The 17,075-nt window shown below is 42.5% G+C and overlaps 3 protein-coding genes across 4 annotated transcripts; 1 reads left to right on the top strand and 2 right to left on the bottom strand.

The window, feature by feature from the left end:
• Positions 1 to 1,096: 1,096 nt before the first annotated feature.
• On the bottom strand, positions 1,097 to 5,697 carry LOC121550177 (26S proteasome regulatory subunit 7). Its single transcript, XM_041862303.2, is given in 13 exon segments — positions 1,097 to 1,360; positions 1,673 to 1,769; positions 2,136 to 2,338; positions 2,591 to 2,678; positions 2,943 to 3,107; positions 3,351 to 3,446; positions 3,913 to 3,965; positions 3,968 to 3,981; positions 4,095 to 4,226; positions 4,361 to 4,460; positions 4,686 to 4,767; positions 5,036 to 5,073; positions 5,516 to 5,697. Coding segments are annotated over 13 exon segments (1,299 nt in total). The 5' UTR covers positions 5,589 to 5,697; the 3' UTR covers positions 1,097 to 1,202.
• Positions 3,415 to 11,744, top strand: LOC121550162 (dnaJ homolog subfamily C member 2). Of its 2 annotated transcripts, none has more exons than XM_041862281.2 (16): positions 3,415 to 3,850; positions 6,845 to 7,035; positions 7,493 to 7,568; positions 7,712 to 7,810; positions 8,235 to 8,457; positions 8,733 to 8,798; positions 9,133 to 9,224; positions 9,349 to 9,470; positions 9,591 to 9,740; positions 9,884 to 9,972; positions 10,056 to 10,125; positions 10,228 to 10,409; positions 10,608 to 10,708; positions 10,804 to 10,914; positions 11,104 to 11,258; positions 11,587 to 11,744. In XM_041862281.2, exons 1-16 carry the CDS (start codon positions 3,844 to 3,846, stop codon positions 11,653 to 11,655), a joined length of 1,803 nt encoding a protein of 600 aa, XP_041718215.2. In that variant the 5' UTR covers positions 3,415 to 3,843; the 3' UTR covers positions 11,656 to 11,744. The 2 variants fall into 2 exon arrangements, with proteins under 2 accessions (XP_041718215.2, XP_041718209.2); XM_041862275.2 differs by lacking the exon at positions 3,415 to 3,850 and adding an exon at positions 5,914 to 6,128.
• On the bottom strand, positions 11,679 to 16,068 carry LOC121550175 (mitochondrial-processing peptidase subunit beta). Its single transcript, XM_041862291.2, has 13 exons — positions 15,959 to 16,068; positions 15,438 to 15,575; positions 15,258 to 15,344; positions 15,024 to 15,153; positions 14,672 to 14,870; positions 14,154 to 14,233; positions 13,794 to 13,906; positions 13,234 to 13,377; positions 12,983 to 13,143; positions 12,716 to 12,801; positions 12,433 to 12,521; positions 12,223 to 12,298; positions 11,679 to 11,907 (listed from the first exon to the last, which is right to left on the bottom strand). Exons 1-13 carry the CDS (start codon positions 16,058 to 16,060, stop codon positions 11,843 to 11,845), a joined length of 1,470 nt encoding a protein of 489 aa, XP_041718225.1. The 5' UTR covers positions 16,061 to 16,068; the 3' UTR covers positions 11,679 to 11,842.
• Between the last annotated feature and the right edge of the window lie 1,007 nt (positions 16,069 to 17,075).

Here is a 17,075-nt window from a genome sequence, read left to right as displayed (position 1 = left end):
CTATCGTAGCCATGTCAGCAAATGACTGCTGTCGGAACACATAGAAATACGATTTGGTAACTTGTAACTTGCTTTTTGGACAGTCAGTATTCCAAAACAGATGAATAAAAACTGATTTGAGCGTTAAGGCCTGCAGTGTGAACAAGGCTTAGGTGAGCCATGGGAGGTAGGGCTGGAGCCAAGCCCAGCACGGTGTGAGGTTTGTGTGGTAGGAGCCGGTATAGAACCACCCAGACTTCCAACCAGCAGCGCACTGGAGACAGTCTGAACGCTCCTCTCCAATTGCAGCTTATTTTTTTGCAGAGATAAATGTATTTAATAAAGATGGTTTAGTTTGGTTTTATTGCTAACATTCCTATGGGCTGCAGAGTGCAGTACTCTTGGCGTTCTATGCTAAGAGCAAGCCAAGTCTTTAAAATGGTTTCAAGCACTTGTGTTCTTCACAGCATTGTCTCAAAGAGGAAGAGAAATAGCAACGCTCAGGTTTAGGTCACATTGTTAGTGCCGAGGGTCGTTTCAGAGCAACCCCATTAGTGGTTACATTTGAGGCCCAGCAGCGCAAGACTGAATAGGTCTACCACTGGAGCGCTGACATGGGGCAACACAAATGGAATAGATGTTACTTTTACTGTAATGTTTTTCTTCAAGATTGACCTCTTATGTTACCCCTTTCCTGCTGAATATCTAAGAAATGCTTCATCTCAGTTCCTGTCTTTTCCCCTCATTGTACAATCAGTGTGCAAATCTACAACAAACTAATCAGGCAGGCTGTCAGAATGACCACTTCACAGCTGTTACTAATACTATTCTTTCAAATAGTGATGTGCAGTTGTATATATGAATAACCAGTAACTATAGCACTTCAACGCTGCGTTTGGTCCGGTTCAAGTCACTCATCTAGTGTTGTATTATTGGTACAAAGCTTTGAATTTGTACATTTGAAGAAATGTCAATATTTTTGTTATGTCAATATATAATTCAAATGGATGGTTTAAATGTAATGTAGATATCTTACAGCGTACAAGACTTTTACATCAATAAACAATGCAGTTTTATAGTACAATTTAATGTGTGATTGAAAGAAAACTATAAAACGTCCAAACTGGAATAAACTTTAATGTTGAATGACAAATGACAGAAAATTATAATCGACTCTCCTCCCCAGCCCCTTGGGAAACAAGCCCAGGTGCAGACAGCATTGCTTAGTTGTAGGTCATGTATCTCGGGGTGGCGCTGAACTTGGCGTAGGACTTGATGACCTTGTTGACCGCCTCCAGGAAGTCCTTCTCTGTGGCAATCTTCCGGCGGGCGCGGATGGCGAACATGCCCGCCTCCGTGCACACGCTGCGAATCTCGGCACCTGATAGGACAAAACGGTGTGCGTGTTTGAGATTTATTACATTGCAGTCGGACTGTGCAGAATCACCTTGCATCCCAAATATGTACTCATTATGTGTGTAAGATGAGCAATTAATCCACGCTGATATGAAGAGGCTTGACAGCGTGTGGGCAACATGGTTGGAGCCCATCATTGGGCTGCAGTGAAGGGTAATTGGAACACAACCTACCTCTTACATGAAGTCAAATACTAAAAACAATGCAGTGGCGCCCCCTTGTGTCGCATCACCGGAACAACATGGATACTGAACAACATGGTGTCAGGTCATCTTACCTGTGCTGTTGGGACAGAGACGAGCCAGCAGCTCGAAGCGGATGTCTCGCTCTACGCTCATGGAGCGGGCGTGGATCTTGAAGATGTGAGTACGACCCTGAAACACAACACCTCGTCCTTTACCACACTGCCAGCGCAACTCTATATTCATATTGAGGAGTAAATCTCAATCGAATCTCATATCAATCTCGTTTACTATTTATTCAGTAGGAGTTATTGTCGGAAGCTAACTTAATTCGCTACTCATTCATCTTCACATTTATTACCAGCTTTTTGATTTTCTAATCTACTCTGCATATTCAGCAAATCCGAGAAGAGTCAGAGGCTACGTTCCAAGTGGCACACTATTCCCTAATATAGTGCACTACTTTTGACCAAGGTCCAAAGGGAATAGGGTGCCATTAAGGACTAGAATCAGAGAGGAGTCAGAGTTCGGCCCGTTCTAATCAGGCATGGTACTCACCTCCAGGTCTGGCAGGCTGAACTCAATCTTCCTGTCCAGTCGCCCGGGCCTCATGAGGGCAGGGTCCAGGGTGTCGGGCCGGTTGGTGGCCATCAGGACCTTTATGTTCCCCCTGGGGTCGAAGCCGTCCAGCTGGTTGATAAGCTCCAGCATGGTTCTCTGGACCTCATTGTCCCCACCGGCTCCGTCGTCAAAACGGGCCCCTACAGGACAAGACGCAACCCACATGTAAGGCGAGGCTCAAAAACAGACAGGGCTACTATTTCTGGTGACAAGACGAGCATCCTGTCCAGGGGTGCACTTGAACATCAAGCTGCTTCCTGCCTTATGGACTGTTCTGGCTCGGACAAGGCTACTTACTACCACTTCTTGTGAAATGCATAGATCTGTGTTATTTTACAGAGTCTTCTTGCATTTAAATCGGTTTAAACAAGTTTTATTGTTTTAGTGCTGACCCCCAATAGCGTCAATTTCATCGAAGAAGATGAGGCACGCCTTCTTGGTCCTGGCCATCTCGAAAAGCTCCCGCACCATTCTGGCACCCTGAGGAATAGAGACAAAGCAGAGAGAGCAAGGTAAGCTCATACAGATTCAGGACCACATTCTTGGGTTTATTCTCCATCATCCTGAGTTCTCAAATCAATTCAATACAACTTGATTGCGACTCGCTCCGGGTTGAAGTTTCCCCTAGGTACAGATCTAGGATCAGCTTCCCCTCCTCCAACCCTAACCATTATTGGGGGAAATTCTAAACTGACCCAAGATCAGTGTCTAGGGGCAACTTCACCCTACATCATTGTGACTCACCTCTCCAACGTATTTCTGGACCAGCTCTGAGCCGATGACCCTGATGAAGCAGGCATCGGTCCGGTTGGCCACGGCTCTGGCACACAGGGTTTTACCTGTGCCGGGCGGGCCGAACAGCAGCACCCCCTTGGGGGGTTCAATACCCAGATTGACAAACCTCTCGGGCTGAAAGCAGAACGGAGAATGAGAGGAGACATCAACCAAGGTACAAAGTATGCAATATGTTTTAAGTGTACAAGATGTCTAATAACCCTGCCACAAATGCAGGAAGTCTGAGGACACTCACCTATGTTTTTATTGCCTTATTTGTTGAAACTTTCTGATTTAAATGTCACGAATGTATAGTTTATACATATTTTGTGATATTGGGTAGAGTGATTCTGAATGACAATTTAATGGAACACTTACGTGGAGCAGTGGGGTCTCCACCACCTCCCTGAGCTTCTCAATCTGCTCTTTACATCCACCCACGTCACTGTAGGTCACATCAGGCTTCTCCTCCACCTGGTGGACAGAGACAGGGAGTTCAGGTAGCTACAATACGTTGACAAGCATTCTTATTTCAGGCCATGGTCATAAACATTAGGCACCAAGCAGAAGAAAACTGACAAACAGGGAGGCACTACTTGAGGTGTCTTCCCTAGGAACCAAACTGAGTAACAGTTTCCGTTGCAAAAAAGTTTTGGGCTAATGATTACACCCCAGAACTTGTACAATTAAACTTTTTTCTGTTGCAAAATGTTTTCCCACTGTGTGCCCTAATGAATCAAACCCATTTCTCAAAACAGATGTTGGCCTTCATTGCACTGATCTGAAAGCGGTGACCAGGTGAAAGCCAACCCAAGGATGAGCTTCCACCATATTGTTTTCACCTGTCAAGTACTTTTTCCAATTGGTGCAGATGAAGGGTAGGAAACAGAGGAGGAGGACAGATCTTGAGGCTGAAATCAGCTGTTGTGTTACATCTTACCTGCATCACTAGTACAGTGGGGTCAATCTTGGGAGGCAGAGGAATGTGGATCTTTTGTTTCTATCCACACTGAAAGAAACACCGGGGAGACTTAATATCCAACAATAATACTGTACCAACGCAATATTGACATCAGCAAACGTGGTTCTTATTGGAGTAAGAGATATCGCCCTCATCCTTACCCGACTCTCATACCCTCCTCTATGTCAGTGGGGGCCACCTGGTCACTCAGGTCCACCACAAACTTGGCAAACTGCTTCACATTGATTATGTACTTTGGGTCTTCAGAGTCAGCGTTGATGATCTTTGTGCATCTGCCACAACAAAATACAACAAGCATGTGGGTGTTTGCTCAAACTAGAAAACAAAACCTAATTTAAAAGATCCATTGTTTTCAAAGACAGTGAAATCTATTGAAAATGAATCCGGTGAGATATGTGCGCCATACCTTGCCACCTGCAGAGGCTGCTCGCTCTGCAGAGTCTGTTTGTCTGCAGCCAGATCCCATAGTGCAGGAGGAGCCAGGCCAGTGTCCGATTCCTTAATGCCTGCAATGTTAGATAGCGTATGTGTACTAACCTCAGCTATCTGTCAGACTTGAAAGCAACAAACAACAGATGTGTTCTGATATCACTATGAAAACTGTCACATTCTAAATATTTCAAGCATTATGGGAGGGTAGAATAATCAATGTAATCCCTATTCAATATACAGTAAATGGTTAATGAGCTATAATGCACATGGATGTCACATATAATCACATTTCAACCTACCGGTTAGTTCATTGATCTTCTTGAGCAGGTTTTGGATGTCATCTTCCACTTGCTTAATCTGTCTGGAGTAGGTGCTCTGGCCCTGTACATAACCAGCAATACAAAGATGTCAGTCACAAAGAATTGCATATTTTTCAGTGAATGTAGGCTATGTAGTTATAGCAGATAATGTCATTTCAATCAGTGATAATCAACCTTTAATCAATAGGTAATAACTGGGAATGAATAGGCCTGCCCTACACCATCAGACAACATTTTCTCATCACAGGGGTCATTATGATTACCTCTAGGCCTACACGATTTAAAATAGCAATCAATTCATGTACAGGTATAGCCTAGCTGATACTTACATAAGTTTTCAATAAGGCAATGTCTCCTTCATCCAAAGCTGGAGAGCAAAAATACATTTCAATTTGAATTTACATAACATTCACGAACAACCAATTCATAGCTATTAAATCGGCAAATTTGATTATTATAACAGTTTGTCTTTACTTCCAGGCATAATTGATCACAATTTAAAGAGCCCACTGTGACATGTTTCCAAAACTAAAACAATTGCAAATTGTTCGTTAGCCCTGGCTAGATAACTAGCTATAGAGCTAGCTAACTAATTATATTAAGCTACTCGTAATGATCACGTAACACCTTGGCTTGTTTGATTTTTGTTAAGTACCTATCTAGCTCATATTGTTATTAACTAGCTAGCTTTGTTAAATTATTCACAGTGCATGACTTAAATTAGCCATCCTAGCTGGCTAACTGTCGTACTGACCTAGCTAGCTAACGTTAGCTAATAAACAGTGGTTCTCAAAAATCTCATCACATACATCTGATAGGTTTATCCTCCTCTTCTTTGACATCTTTGATTTTCCTTTGATCGCCTCCCAAATAATCTGGCATTGCTAATGTTATTCTGTGTATAAAGTTTTACTAGAAAATGTTGTGCTTCAGCACAACAAGGATTACACAGCAGGTTTGATACTTCCGCTGTGCACAATTGACCGGAAATGGGGGTCTGACCTTTATTTGACGAACCCTTGTCATAATGTTCCAAAGTTTTTATATATTTTTTTTATACAACCAATATCTGTTCAAATGTATGAATACTCTTACCATGTTCAAGCGACATACTTAATACTAGTATAACAGTCGTTTGTGAGAAGATCGTCTCTGAAATTGCAAATTATTCTTTAGGAACTAAACATAAGGTATCCGATGTGTGATTTCGGAATTATAAGAGTGTAAGGCCAGCTCTACCCAGTAAGGCACCTGTAAAAGCAGGCCCATGTGGTGCACTGAAAAACCGGGGGACATACTAGCACTTTAGAAAACATTTAACTGAATACATTTCACAGCTGAATGTTATAGCAGACGTTTCCAAGATGCTAATAGAAGCGTTGGAAGAGGATGTTACAGTCGTCTACTGTAATGCCATTGCTGGTAAGCATTGAATGAGAGTGAAAATACTGCTGAGACTGACACAATTCGCTATCATGCAGCTAGCTAGCAACCAACTATGCTAGTTAACTACCGGTATATCAGAGAACAGCTAACGTTAGCTAGCTATCTCATACTAGTATGAAGTGTTATTTAATTCCTATTGTTCATATAATAATTGTAGCTAGCTAACGTTACTATCTAGGAAAATTGTTACGCTAACTAGCTAAATGACTAAGGAGAGAGACATAATTGATGTTGTGCAATTGTTTGCTGTTGCTGAATCTTAGTTTTGAATAAAGGCACCTGCTGCACAGATTTGTTCATAAAATGTTAGGGCACATTTACTGTAGCCCACATAGCTAGCTATAACACTTACCATGGTAATTATTGCGTTAATTTGTGGAAATGTGTATATATATGTGTATATATATCATTTTTTTTGTGACACCTCTCAACTTATTAAAGGATATTTGACAGTCCTAGCCTACACTTACTCATACAAAATGTATGTTTTTTGCACAAGGGAATTGAAGTTGTTAGATTGGTCAATAAATACTGTTGATTTAGAAGGTTCTCTGTATCTTTCAGGGTTTTGGGATAGATATTGAGGTGTTTGGTACTTACCTCTCAACATTGATAGGTTGCAGAATGTTATTCTCAGATAGAGAGAATGCAGCCAGATGGAGGGGATAATGGTCTCTCTCCCCCTCCCTCAGCCTCAGTGCAGATCGAGGTGGAACCTGTTGGTCGGTGGTTCGAGGCCTTTCTGAAGAGGAGGAACAGGAATGTATCGGCCTCTTTCCAGGAGCTTGAGGAAGAGGAGGAGCTGTCTGAGGAATCCGAGGATGAAGAGCTGCAGCTGGAGGATTTCCCCCTGCTGAGAACGCTGGACCCCAAAGACTGGAAGGTAGTCAGGGGTGTATTCATTCCACTGACTGTTGAAAAACATTTCTTAAATGGAAGCAAATGAAACGGGTATAAACATACCTGAGTCTGTCCAATAGAAACTCTTGTTTGCAACTGTTGGACTAATGATTACACCCTAGATTAGCTAAATGCAGGCAATAAATGTGCAAGGCGCTATTGAATGTGTCACGCTGGATTACTCAAATTTTTCTCTCGACCTGTTGTAGCAACCTCATGATGGGTATGGGGAAAATTGTTGTATTTTGCTGGGTGAATGGAATGTGAATGACACTCAAAAAATATGCTGTAATAGAAATAAGGCCATGCTCATAAAAAAAATTGAGTTAGATGTTATATCAGTGGGACCTCACTTCAGAATCGTTAGGAACATTGTATTGCATTCTACTTTTGGAGTACGTAGTAAAGGATGTCTTCCCCCTTGGCGTTTCTCTTTTCAGAAACAAGATCACTATGCTGTCCTTGGACTGGCTCATATGAGGTACAAGGCGACACAGAAACAAATCAAAGCTGCCCGTGAGTATTTCCATTTGTGCTGTGGTCGTCTTCTGAACTACATTGTATTGGTTGACCATAAAGTTTCTCTGGCATTACTTCCAGAGTTCATTAGAATAGCAGCTTTTTTACCACAGTATATTAAGTCTAATGATTTTCAACAGACAAGGCTATGGTGTTGAAGCATCACCCTGACAAAAGGAAAGCTGCGGGAGAGCAGATTGTAGAAGGAGACGGTGACTACTTCACCTGTATAACTAAAGGTAAGGACATTGAAAAACGTTGTCTGCCTCAAGTTGGTTCAGTTGATAGGCATGGTGCCAGCAATGCCAAGGTCATAGTGGGTTCAATTCTCGCAGGGATCACATGCACATACTAAAAAAATAAGTCCCTATGGATAAATGTCTGTTATATAGGTGTTATACCTCACAATACTTCCTCTATATACAAAAACAATGATATAGTATGAAATATAGTATTGTTTTACCAGAGGGTTGCTGGCATCAATATCGTAGGTGCCACCTACTGCTGATGTTCCCTTGAGCAAGAAACTTAACCCACTAAACAGTTAGTTGGGCACTGCGGCTGCCCTCTGCTCCAGCCTCTCCAACCGAGATCATATGAGGCTAAACGTTCTGTTTCAGCTCCTACTAACAATAATATTTGTGTGTTTTTGTCTCATACCAGCTATAGAAATTCTGTCAGATCCTGTGAAGAGAAGAGCATTTGACAGTGTAGATCCTACCTTTGACAACGCTGTGCCCTCAAAGGGCGAAGGCAAAGATAACTTCTTTGAGGCGTATGCTCCCGTTTTTGAGAGAAATGCCCGGTGGTCTTCCAAAAAACACGTACCCAAACTTGGAACTATGGATTCCTCTTTTGAGGAGGTGGATAATTTTTATTCTGTTTGGTAAGTAAGACCATCACTGGCCATCACCAGTGGTCCCATTTTAATATTAAAACACCAATTTGTAAGTCGCTCTGAAATGCAAAATCCCTTTAAGTTTAAACTTTTAACTACAAGGGAACTACTGTCCGTATCATCCATCCTTTCAAGCAAAGACTTCTGAATTTGGAACTGATTTTTAGACATGCAGTGTATAGCAACTTCTCACAATGATTTGATATTTCTTGTTCATTTGAAATGTGAACTTCTTACGTTTCCCGTTCATAATCTCAATCAAGGTACAACTTTGACTCATGGAGAGAGTTTTCTTATTTGGATGAAGAGGAAAAGGACAAGGCAGAATGGTGAGTAATATCAGAACATGGGAAGGAGCACCGGCAACTCGTGGAATGCCATTGTCTTTACATTTATGTTTTATATACTGTATATGTTTTATTGTCACATAGGAGCAGTGAAATGTGTTCTACACAGTCCGACGTAGTAGTACGGTGCCTCCTTGAGCAAATTAGGGTTAAGTGCCTTGCTCAAGTGCACACAGCCAGATTTTTCACCTAGTTGGCTCAGGGATTCGAACCAGGGACCTTTCGGTTACTCGCACAACGCTCTTAACCGCTAGGCTGCCGGTGTCTTCCATTCTCAGTACTGTTTGATATGTATGCTTTCATCTGTTGAATTCAGTCGTGATGAGAGGAGATGGATTGAAAAGCAGAATCGTGCAGCCAGAGCCACCAGGAAGAAGGAAGAGATGAATAGACTACGGACACTTGTTGGTAAGGCCCACTAGACATGCATACTTGTTCTTACATGAACAATAGAAAATGACTAACCTCAAACGGAAATACCTGGCAGATGGGTTCATGGAATGACACTATTTGGGTGTGTTTCTGTTGAAAGACACGGCCTACAGCCTTGATCCCAGGATAAAGAAATTCAAAGAGGACGAGAAGGCCAGGAAGGAGAATGAGAAGAAGGCTAAAGCGGACGCCAAGAGGAAAGAGCAGGAGGAGAAGGAGAAGGTCAGTCAGACTCATTACAACGGCCATTTTGTTTTATTCTTGCCTCTGACCTTTGGGTTTTAGTTGTGTCCAGATTGTTTCTGCGTAGACTTCAATGCGTTTCTGACTGTGTTGGTCCAGGCTCGGCAGGCAGAGCTGGAGGCAGCACGGCTGGCCAAAGAGAAGGAGGAAGAGGAGGCCAAACTGGTCGCCCAGCAGGCCAAGAAGGAGAAGGAGATCCAAAAGAAGGCCATCAAGAAAGAGAGGCAGAAACTCCGGACAACTTGCAAGGTGCTGCTTGCATGGGGTGTCCTCTCTTCAGGGAATTCATTAACATTTGCTGATTTGTGGGCAAGATTGTAATGCTGTTTAAGTTACCCAACTCATCTTAGTATTTTCCTGTCCTCATGTCTGTGTTTTGTTTTCCCCTGAAGAACTGGAATTACTTTGGTGACAATGAATCTGACAGTGTGAAAATTATGGAAGATGTGGAGAAACTTTGTGACCGTTTGGAGCTTGTAAGGTAAAGGATTGAAATTGCCTTAGTGGTAATACTTCATACAAGTCTGGAGTTTGACTCAATACGGCTAATCTCTTTTTCTTCAGTCTGCAATCCCTGAATGAGGCATTGGCATCGGGTTCAAAGGAGGAGGCCAAGGTAGCGGTGGAGAAGCAGGTATAGACAGCACCACAGCACCGCATGATGACTGGGTGTAAATATGGTACATGGCTAACCTCTGTACCACTGACATTGTTTTGTGTGTATGTGTATGCACAGGTGCAGGAGGTGAATGCCCAGCTGCAGAAGGAGAAGGATGCGGAGGTGCAGGCCAGGCAAGCTGTCCGCACTGCTGTACAGGCCAGCGGAGGAGGCGGGGGCGGAGGAAAGGGCTGGAACGAGGAAGAGCTCCCGCTGCTCATCAAAGCAGTCAACCTGTTTCCTGCTGGAACCAACGCCAGGTACCCTCCCAGGGCTGCGTTCAACAGGGCACAACGTTTAAATAGAAATATGTAGAACAAACATGCCTAAAAATACGTGTGTATGTAATGAGCATGCCTCTCACATGTAGAATAAGGAATTCGCTGCTGGTGTAGAAGGCCTTGCAGCTTTCATGCTTTTACTTTAAGTGATTCATCTTTTGTCTTTCTATCCTGTAGATGGGAAGTCATTGCCAACTACATGAACTTGCACTCCACCAGTGGCATCAAAAGGACGGCCAAAGATGTCATCAACAAAGCCAAGAACTTACAAAAGCTTGGTGAGCAACTGTCATGTCACCAGATGTTGGAGTCATTGTCCGAGTAATTCTCTGCAAAACAATACTTTTGAGACTATTTATTGCCACTTTTTCAGAACCTGGGCAGAAAGATGAGATTAACAAGAAGGCCTTTGAGAAGTTCAACAAAGAGCATGCAGCTGTGCCACAGACAGTGGACAACGCAGTGCCCTCTGAGAGATTTGACGGTGAGTGATGATCAGTAGTTAATTTTTTCTTGCACAAAAGCCCATTGGATTTATACCCATGACTGAAGGTACTTTTGTCATTGACTCCATGGCCCTGGGTGGGTGGGGGGGAGTGACTATGGGTTCTTTCTGGACATGTTTCAGTGGTAGCCACTCACTGTCCTCCTCTTTAAATTATTGCTGCTTCAGGTGCTGAAGCCAACACTGCATCCTGGACCACCGAGGAGCAGAAGCTGCTAGAGCAGGCCTTGAAGACCTACCCAGTCAGCACCCCAGAGAGGTGGGAGAAGATCGCTGCAGCTGTGCCCGGACGCACCAAGAAGGACTGTATGAAGAGATATAAGGTAAGCTGGGCCTTGTTTTACGGTTGGTGCTTCTGTGTGGTTTCAATCCCCGTTTGGTATGTACAATTTAGAGAACAGTATAAGTGACAGAAACATGTAGAAGCCGCAGCATACGAAGGCCGGGAGACAATCTGATGGCGTTTAGTCTACTATGCACCTTTTAAAGGCAATGTTTCCACGTTTGCGGAGACCGAATTCACGGTAAATAGTGCATATGTTGACTCAATCGGAAATTACCTTTTTAAATGTTGATCGCTCTAACACAGATCTACCGCTGATCGGATTGAATCCCCGCCTAAAGCTAGTTTCTTCTCTCTCTCCAATACAGGAACTGGTGGAGATGGTCAAAGCCAAGAAGGCTGCCCAGGAACAAGTTGGTGGTAAAAGCAAAAAATGAATGAAGAGTCAAACAAAGGGCAATTTATGTTCTTCTTTTAACGTTATTGTGTTGGTCTTTATTTTATAATAAAATTAGAAGAAAAACCACAGAACTTAAACTCTGTTTGTAAAAGTTGAAATGTTTATACTGTACAGTTGGCTGCTCGCTGTTAACTTTCCTAAGTCTCTAAAGAGAGCGCCAATTCTCAGGTTCTCATCCAGTACATCCCACTGCGAATTCGGTTGTAGTCTGGGAGCTGCTCAATTGGTCCTGAAACAAGAGAGAAATGTACTGAATTCTCTTTATACCACAACAGTTTTGTAAGTAGTCAACCTTGAACAGTTCAATTCCACTGTTCTGACCTAGCAGCACAGCAGACTGGGTAAAGTCTTGACTGAGTGCAATATTGTATGTATTGTTGCGGCAACTTAAATGAAAAGAATGTGTATATTTATAGCTGAAATTGCATAACTTTTTGTTTGACAGCCCCTAATGGCCTTAAGATTGGAAGGGGGGGGAATGCCAGTAAACAGAATGAATTAGAATCTCGTCTTGATGTCAATAACAATAAAAATCACAACGTACCGACTGCTGCGATGGCAGGCGATTTGTCATAGATGTATTTTGTACACACGTCCTTGATGGTCTTTGCATCTATGGCCTTCGAGGGACATAAAAATAAAACATTTCAAATAAAGACACTGCAATAATTTCCCAATACAGTCCACAAGTGTCTTTGCTATGTTAATCACAGCTTACATTATTTGGTGTTAAACATTACTAGAATTTACTCACATCAATTCTGGCCTCCAGTTCATGCAGAGGGATCCTACGGCTGTAACAAAGCATCTGTCTGCCGATGTCCTCACAGATGGGGGTGGATCCTAGAAAAAAGGTCAATTTGATTTTACACTGAATTTATTATGATCATTATTGGCAGGGTTTGAATTACAGGGGTGGCTGGTTAAATACCTCCATAAGAATTGAAATGTCAATGTGCCCGCAGTTAAACGGTGGGTACCCCCAAAAGTCCATTGGTAATTCAAACCCTGATCATTGGTGTATCACGTGGCCTTACCGTCAAGATGCAAAAGCATGTTTGTCTTGAGGAGGTTCTTGGCTCTCGCAACTTCGCTCTCAGTAACGCTAGTGCAGAGTGACATCCTGAGGTAAACAAAAGTAAATGTCAGTGGCAACCCCCTTTTCACACTATCGTGCTGACCCAAATTGTGCTGGGTCAGATTTTATTCACATTGTACTTTTCAGCTCTGTTCCAGCGACTATGGTGGATGCATAACCAGGCCAGCTTGGTTTGACTGCTTGGTCAGGTGACCGCTGGGCTCACCATTCCAGCTGGGTGAAGTGCATCATCTCGTTGATGGTGCCAGGCTCACACACCATGTAGAGTCCCCACAGGCCTGTATCGGTGTAACAGGTGTTGAAAGACTGGAAGCTGTGGCACAGGTTGCCCTGGCACGCCATCTGCGCCAGCTTGCTGGAGAGATTCTGGCAAAGGTCAATACACAAATTGTAAGAGGAGGAATCGACCTGGAAGGAGTCCCGATGCCTGGGAACATGAATGGGAACTTAACTTACCACACCCCCACCAAAGGACCGGTCCCAGTTGCCGATGAGTGTGTTTGCCACCATAAGGGGAATGGTATCGGGGTGCGACCAGCCCACTGCTTCCACAGCAATGGCAATGTGTGCCAGGGGCATCTTGTCGTCACGAACACGGATCTAACCAACAACAATGAAATCAATTGGCCAATATACTAGGGGAAATTCCACAGTAAGTGACTAATTTTTCACATCAAACAAAAACCAACTATTGCAAAGTTAAACCATAACTTTATGCACAAAGACTACTTTGAACATTTTCCACTGAACATTTTACAGAAACACTTGAACAGTTCAAATGCAAAGTTTGGTAAGAGAATGACGTTTGTGCCATTTGCCGTCATTCTGTTACCAAACTTAGCATCTTCACTGTTCAAGTAAATGGAAATGGTTAAGAGTAGCCCTTGTGCATAGTTGTTTGACATACATTTTAGAGTGAAATCCGGAGTCACTCTTACCATGGCATTGCCCACAGGGAGCAAGTTTGTGCACTTAGCCTCTGTTGAAGATAAACAATAAGGGCCCTTAAATCTCACCTCACTTCCTGTAAAATCACATTGTGGGAAGGTTGGCGCCTCTCCCTTGTATCTTGCAGGAAGATTCCCAAAGTGGTACTTGGCCAAATCTATCAATTCATTGTGTGAAACCCCTGATTGAAAGACAATGTTAGCACAAAATATCTATTTCTCAATGACATCAGTGTGCATCGTGTGATTTTGACCAATTGTGAGCAGGCATTGCCTATTAATTGTCTAATTGTTTGATGTCATTGGAAACATCTTTATTACAAAACAAACACACCATTTTCACATATGTTGATGTTGGGGTGGTGCTGGAGAGGATATGAAGTAGAATATTTTTTACATTTTCCTTTTAAGACGAGTCGAAGAACCTACCTCCAGCAGCAGCCAACACTATTCTCGGTCCTTTGTAGTGAGTAGTGATGTATTCAACAAGGTCTCCTCTGTTTATTGTTCTATAAACACAGACAGCAGAAATGTCACTGCATATCCCCTGTAGTTTCTATGAAGCAAACTGGTCTGAGATGACAGTTAAGTAGTTGACAGGAATGACCAAGTCTAGGGGTGTATCATTCAGTAGTGAGCAATTCAGAACATTGCAGATAGAAATGTAATGAATACAGTTGGAACCGGATGCCCTGTTCAGTATGACAGACAATCATACCTGTTCTGCATAATACATTTCTATGTTAACATTCTGTAACATTGTCATCTCCTGAGCTGGGTTGTGTTCATTAGGTACTAAAAGTTAGAAAACTGACTGAATCCGAGAGGGAATAGGCTTCCTGGCCCAATAAGGAATGCAGATTTTTGTTTTCAGTTGCAAAACATTTCCCATTTTGTGCCGTAATGAACCCAGGCCCAGCTGAGGCATGTGAGATCAAGAGTCCTACTTGATGTTCTCTGTAGGGCCCAGGATGGTTCTGCCCAGCGCTGTGGCTTGATAAGCTGTGGCGTGGAGGTAGTCAAACACAACTTCCTGCAGGTTGGTCTCCACTTCCTGCATCTCTCGGAGGATGACCCCTCGCTCTCGCTCGATCTCCGCTCCCCCCAATGTGCTGTTCTGGATGATGTCAGCCAGGATCTCTACCGCTGGAGGACAAGGGAGGGGGAGCGTTAAACTGTAACACCACCACACCAAAGATTCTTAATTTCTTAAAGCAAAATGTCCACTATCCATCTGTGGCCACACACAGTTCAGTGACAAGACAGTGGAGCAAATCTCTATACAGTCAGTCGTCATACCTCTGGGAAGGTCCTTTGTGAATGCTTTGGCGTAATACACAGTCTGCTCCCTCGATGTGTAAGCGTTCAGGTGGGCCCCCATATTTTCAATCTCCAGCTCCAGGTCAAGCTGTGAGCGCTTCCTTGTACCCTGCCAGTCACACATCACAGATGAACAGACATGTCAAAAGGTATCAAAGTTGGTAATGGAACATTGGTTGCAATTTGCAGTAGATATAGCACTTGTCATCTAACCTTGAAGGCCATGTGTTCCAAGAAATGAGCAGTACCATTGTTCCTCTCATTCTCGTAACGACTCCCTGCATCTATCCAGAGACCAACCTGCAAGGCACCAATTCATCACATCGGACTTCAGCACACTACTATATAGTTAGACATATTGTACTTAATAGTGGGAGGGTCTCTGTTACTCACTGTGCACGTCGAAAGACCGGAATCCTCGGATGCAACACGTAGTCCATTTTCTAAGGTGGTAACCTTGGTTTCAGGGACATTTAACATCACTTGGTTGGCGGCCTGCGTAGCCAATAGTCTGTGTGATCCAACTATGGACTGCAACGAGGGAGGGAGGGAGGGGGAGGGAGAAGGTGAATAGTACTAGCTACTAACACGACAACGTTGATAGCATTTGCACGTTTTACTTGTCATTGTCAGCCGGGCTGGGCATTACAGCTTATTCTAGTCTAGACTATGAAAAAAATATGTAGGTAATGCTACTGGTTTGAAGTAAGTTGTATGATCATTTCGCACGCAGTGTCAATTATCACTCAATTATACTACCTTCATCTAACGTTAAGGCTTCAGGACCTGCAGAACACAGGCAATGCTGCCTGGATATCCCTCTTATTTAGCTAGTTAGCTAAGTCTCCGCTTATTGATAACTCTACCAAGGTTTACCTGATAAAATTGTCACCCTTCTGGATATCGACACTTACCCTGGTTAAGACATTATTCTTCAATACATTTCTTTTTACAAGATATCTGCCAGCGGAGGTAAGGCGCTGTAAGGACGTCGCCATGTTGATTATTTGTGACATGGCTATTGCGCAAGTGCGATTATTTAGTGAGCTGACATAATGAGCATGTAACACGCCCACCGGCATTTGCCATGTCATTACGATTAGTAAAATGTCATATTCATAAATATACATTTACAAATGTAGCTATAATTGCAAATGTATGAATAGAAAACAATTGTTTACCATCTTTATGAATGAAATTGTACAACACTTGAAAACCATTTCCTCCTCTAGTAATAAAAAAGCTGTGAAGACTGTGAATGACAGTAACTTTTTCAAAGGTTTTTGTTTGAATGTACTTTATTATTATAATGTTTTACCATTCTCTCCCCTGGTGGTTCTGTTTAAAATATATATATATATACACTAATTGTTTATTTAGTCTGTCTATTTCCTATGTGCTTGAAATGGGTTAATAAAAAAACAAGTTCAAATAATATAGCTGCGAGCAGCAATGAACGGGGTTCACAGGATCAGTTAGTTTCTACATGATAGAGTGCTTGCTTTATTATCTATCTTCCTTTATGTGCAATCAGTGAAAGCATTAACATGTTTATCTCTCAATACCACAAGGATGATGCAAGTGAAGTTTAGTCTCATGCTGTAGGTTGGTTATCTTTGAATGCAGGTAATCATTCTTAAAGTCATTACTTAATGTATTGAGTTTATATATAGTGTACCTATGCTGGGGTGAATTTGACTAATGGTTTATGTTAAGATTTGTAAAATATTTTCAGCGTTAGTGTATTGGTATCTTGCGGTCGTCTTTGAATTCTAGGACTTATTTTGTTAAACTCGTACCAAATATGGTTTGAATATGATTTGTGGTTTTAGAATTGTTTTTTAAAACTCTTTTGTTCTCTGACTCCTTATGCATCCCTTTGAGCATGTCCATCGAGTAGTTACTTGTGTTATGGTGTGAATTTGGTAAGGTTTAGGAATTGTATTGATTGTAATGCGCAAACTGTAATACACTACAGGTAAGTGCGTACACCATTAGTTAATGCAATTCATTAGAGTCTATATACCAAAT

The sequence above is a fragment of the Coregonus clupeaformis genome, chromosome 2, assembly GCF_020615455.1.
Source record: "Coregonus clupeaformis isolate EN_2021a chromosome 2, ASM2061545v1, whole genome shotgun sequence".
NCBI lineage: Eukaryota > Metazoa > Chordata > Actinopteri > Salmoniformes > Salmonidae > Coregonus > Coregonus clupeaformis.
Note: the sequence above shows the minus strand (reverse complement) of the source record. Positions and strands in the feature narration are given on the sequence as shown.